Source organism: Penaeus vannamei, chromosome 2 (genome assembly GCF_042767895.1).
Source record: "Penaeus vannamei isolate JL-2024 chromosome 2, ASM4276789v1, whole genome shotgun sequence".
Classification (NCBI taxonomy): domain Eukaryota; kingdom Metazoa; phylum Arthropoda; class Malacostraca; order Decapoda; family Penaeidae; genus Penaeus; species Penaeus vannamei.
Window position 1 is genome coordinate 14,485,924 of NC_091550.1, and position 2,500 is coordinate 14,488,423.

Below are 2,500 nucleotides of genomic sequence, written 5' to 3' on the forward strand. Positions count from 1 at the left end.
CCCGTGTCAGTGTTGCCGGAATCCCGAAGAAATTTGTAAGCCTAATCTAACCTAACCCGGACCCCCTTCCCTGGGGTAATTCCTTACCACTTTCCTGGGGGTATTTCGCCGTACAAATGAAGCATACCTTCCTAACCCCTTATCGGGGGCAAGCCCCCGGACCACCTAACCTAGGGGTATTTCGCCGTACTTTTCAGAAAGCTGACAGAATTGTTTACATTCGAGACAACGGGGTTTGTGGACTCTAGAAAGGCAACCTCTGGATTTGAATTAAAGTACAACCAGTGAGGTCCCCACAATATTATTATTAACTTCGCCGACATGTACGAACACTAGGCAATAATTCTATTATACTTTTCTCGGTTTATGTAGTGCGGCTGCTCTAATTAGTACTGCCATTTCTTATTATTATCATCGAACTCTTGTTGACTTGACTTATGAGTTATCGTTATCGCGAGATGATAAGAAACGCAACCCTTTTGAGTTTTAGAAGAAATGGATTTATTTTTTATTCTTTATTTTGATTTTATTTATTCTTACGGAAGTGATACAGGTACTGCAGAAAATCCCCCGATCGGTGTCCTGCGCATGCGTGGCGAAGCAAACAAGGTACCGCTCTTAATAAGGTTAGGTTCAGTTTGTTAAGTTGGACAGTTGTGAGTTCGAAGAGGAATTTCACTCGGCGTAACTTCAGTCCCCCCCCCCCCCCATTTCAGGTTTAAAAGTTTTGACTTGAGCGAAAGATAACACGTAAAGGTAGATCGACGGAGAAATCTCATCGATTGGAAACATAAAAGGGAAAGCTGATTTTCGAAGATTCAGACCTAGGAATGCGGAATCGGCGACCGGCTGTACCCTGACGTTATTATTCTGTTACTCATTATTTCATTTATTTTTTATTTTTACCTTTTTTTTCTTTTTTAATATATTATTTTTTTCTTTTTCATTATTTGATCTATTAATGTATTTATTTATTTGATTTCTTTGCAGGTATCGAAGAGAGGAAGCCCGAAAGCCGCCGAAATGTCCGTTGAGGGGAGCCTTTTCGACAGCGATTCCTCGGGAGAGCTGAGCTACGCGGATTGGGAGAAGGGCGTGCGGCGGCGCTCCCGCCGGCTGTCCGCATTGGAGGGCATCTGGAGGAGGAAGGAGATGCAGGCAGAAGAGGTGAAAAGAGAGAAAGAGGAGGAAAGGGAGCAGGAGGAGGAAGACGAAGATAAGCTGCCAGCCCTGGAGAAGCTAGTCATCACGGAGGAGAGACCCTCGCCGAAGAAGAGGACCCAAGGGCGCGGCGGGGAGCGGCGGATGACGGGCGAGGGCGGCGGGGAGCGGCGGGTGACGGGCGAGGGCGGCGAGGAGGCCCCTCTCCTCGGCAGGAGCGAGATGCCGCCGCCGGAGGACCCGGTGGAGCTGCTCTGCGTCATCGAGCACAGGGAGCCCTCGGCGCTCGGTGAGACGGGGGGGGGGGGGGGTAAATTTTGGTTGTGGGCGTTAAGGTCATTGATTCAGTAGCGTCGGTGTTTTTGTTGTGGAGGTTGCTTAGTAGTAGTTGCGGTGGTAGTTTTTGGTGGTTTTAGCTGTATGAGTGACGGTTTGTTGATAATAATTGGTGTATTGGTGATATTGATATTGCCGATTTTATAAAGATATTTATTTATTTATCCATTTATATATTAATGAAAAAAATAATTAGCATCATTATTAGGCGCAGCAATAATTCTATCAGTAACTGCGATAACTTTAGCGTTATTATTGGGATGAAATTATATTCGTAGCAGTTTGTAGCAGTATGAGTAATTGTTATTAATGATGTTATTGTTCTATTTATTATGTCGTTATTATTAGTATATCATTGGTATTAAACGCATTGCTATTACCATTTACTACGATAATCATCAGTTTTCATCTTATTTATCTAAATATGTAATTATCTTACTTATTTTTGTAATCAGCATCGTCGTCATTTCTGCCCTGATTATTTCATTATCATTTATTACTTATAATCTGGTGATCTGTTTCACTTTTTTCTCTTAGATGATACGCCAGGCAGGGAAAAACTGCAGAATAATTGTGTGATTCATCTTCGCGCACATATAAAAAACTCTGAAGTGAGTTATTCCATTTTTGGTTTTATAGTTAAGATGTCTGAACTTGTTGTATATGATGGAAAATGTGGTTTTCCTGTTCTCTTTCTTTCGCTCTCTGTCTCTTCATCTCTATCTCTATCTATGTCTCTCTTCCTCCTCTCTTTTCTTCTCTTCTCTTCTTTTTCTCTGCCACCCCCTTCCCTATCTCCCTCTCTCCCTCTTTATCAAAATCACTTGATCTCTTTTGACCTCCCCCTCCCCCCCTCTTCCCCTATCAGCCTGCCGGTTACGGCTGCGTAAAGATCCGCGCTCTCAAGACCATGCCGGTCATGCTCGCGCTCAGCTGGTCGGAGGCGGTCGAGGGTCAGATGGGCATCTGGGCCAAGGAGGACCTCGGCGCCAACAGCTTCTTC

The 2,500-nt window shown here is 44.3% G+C and overlaps 1 protein-coding gene across 2 annotated transcripts in view; it reads left to right on the plus strand.

The window, feature by feature from the left end:
- Positions 1–2,500, plus strand: part of LOC113800433 (uncharacterized) — a 7,381-nt gene that overhangs the window by 927 nt on the left and 3,954 nt on the right. Inside the window, exons 2-5 of one of the 2 annotated variants that reach the window (XM_070130500.1) lie at positions 991–1,288; positions 1,319–1,450; positions 2,035–2,108; positions 2,366–2,500. The exon at positions 2,366–2,500 is cut by the window's right edge and continues 66 nt beyond it. In XM_070130500.1, coding sequence (XP_069986601.1) covers positions 1,024–1,288; positions 1,319–1,450; positions 2,035–2,108; positions 2,366–2,500 — 606 coding nt within the window. In that variant the 5' untranslated portion in view covers positions 991–1,023. Of the gene's footprint in view, positions 1–990; positions 1,451–2,034; positions 2,109–2,365 lie in introns of both variants that reach the window. The other variant, XM_027351200.2, reaches the window with a different exon arrangement.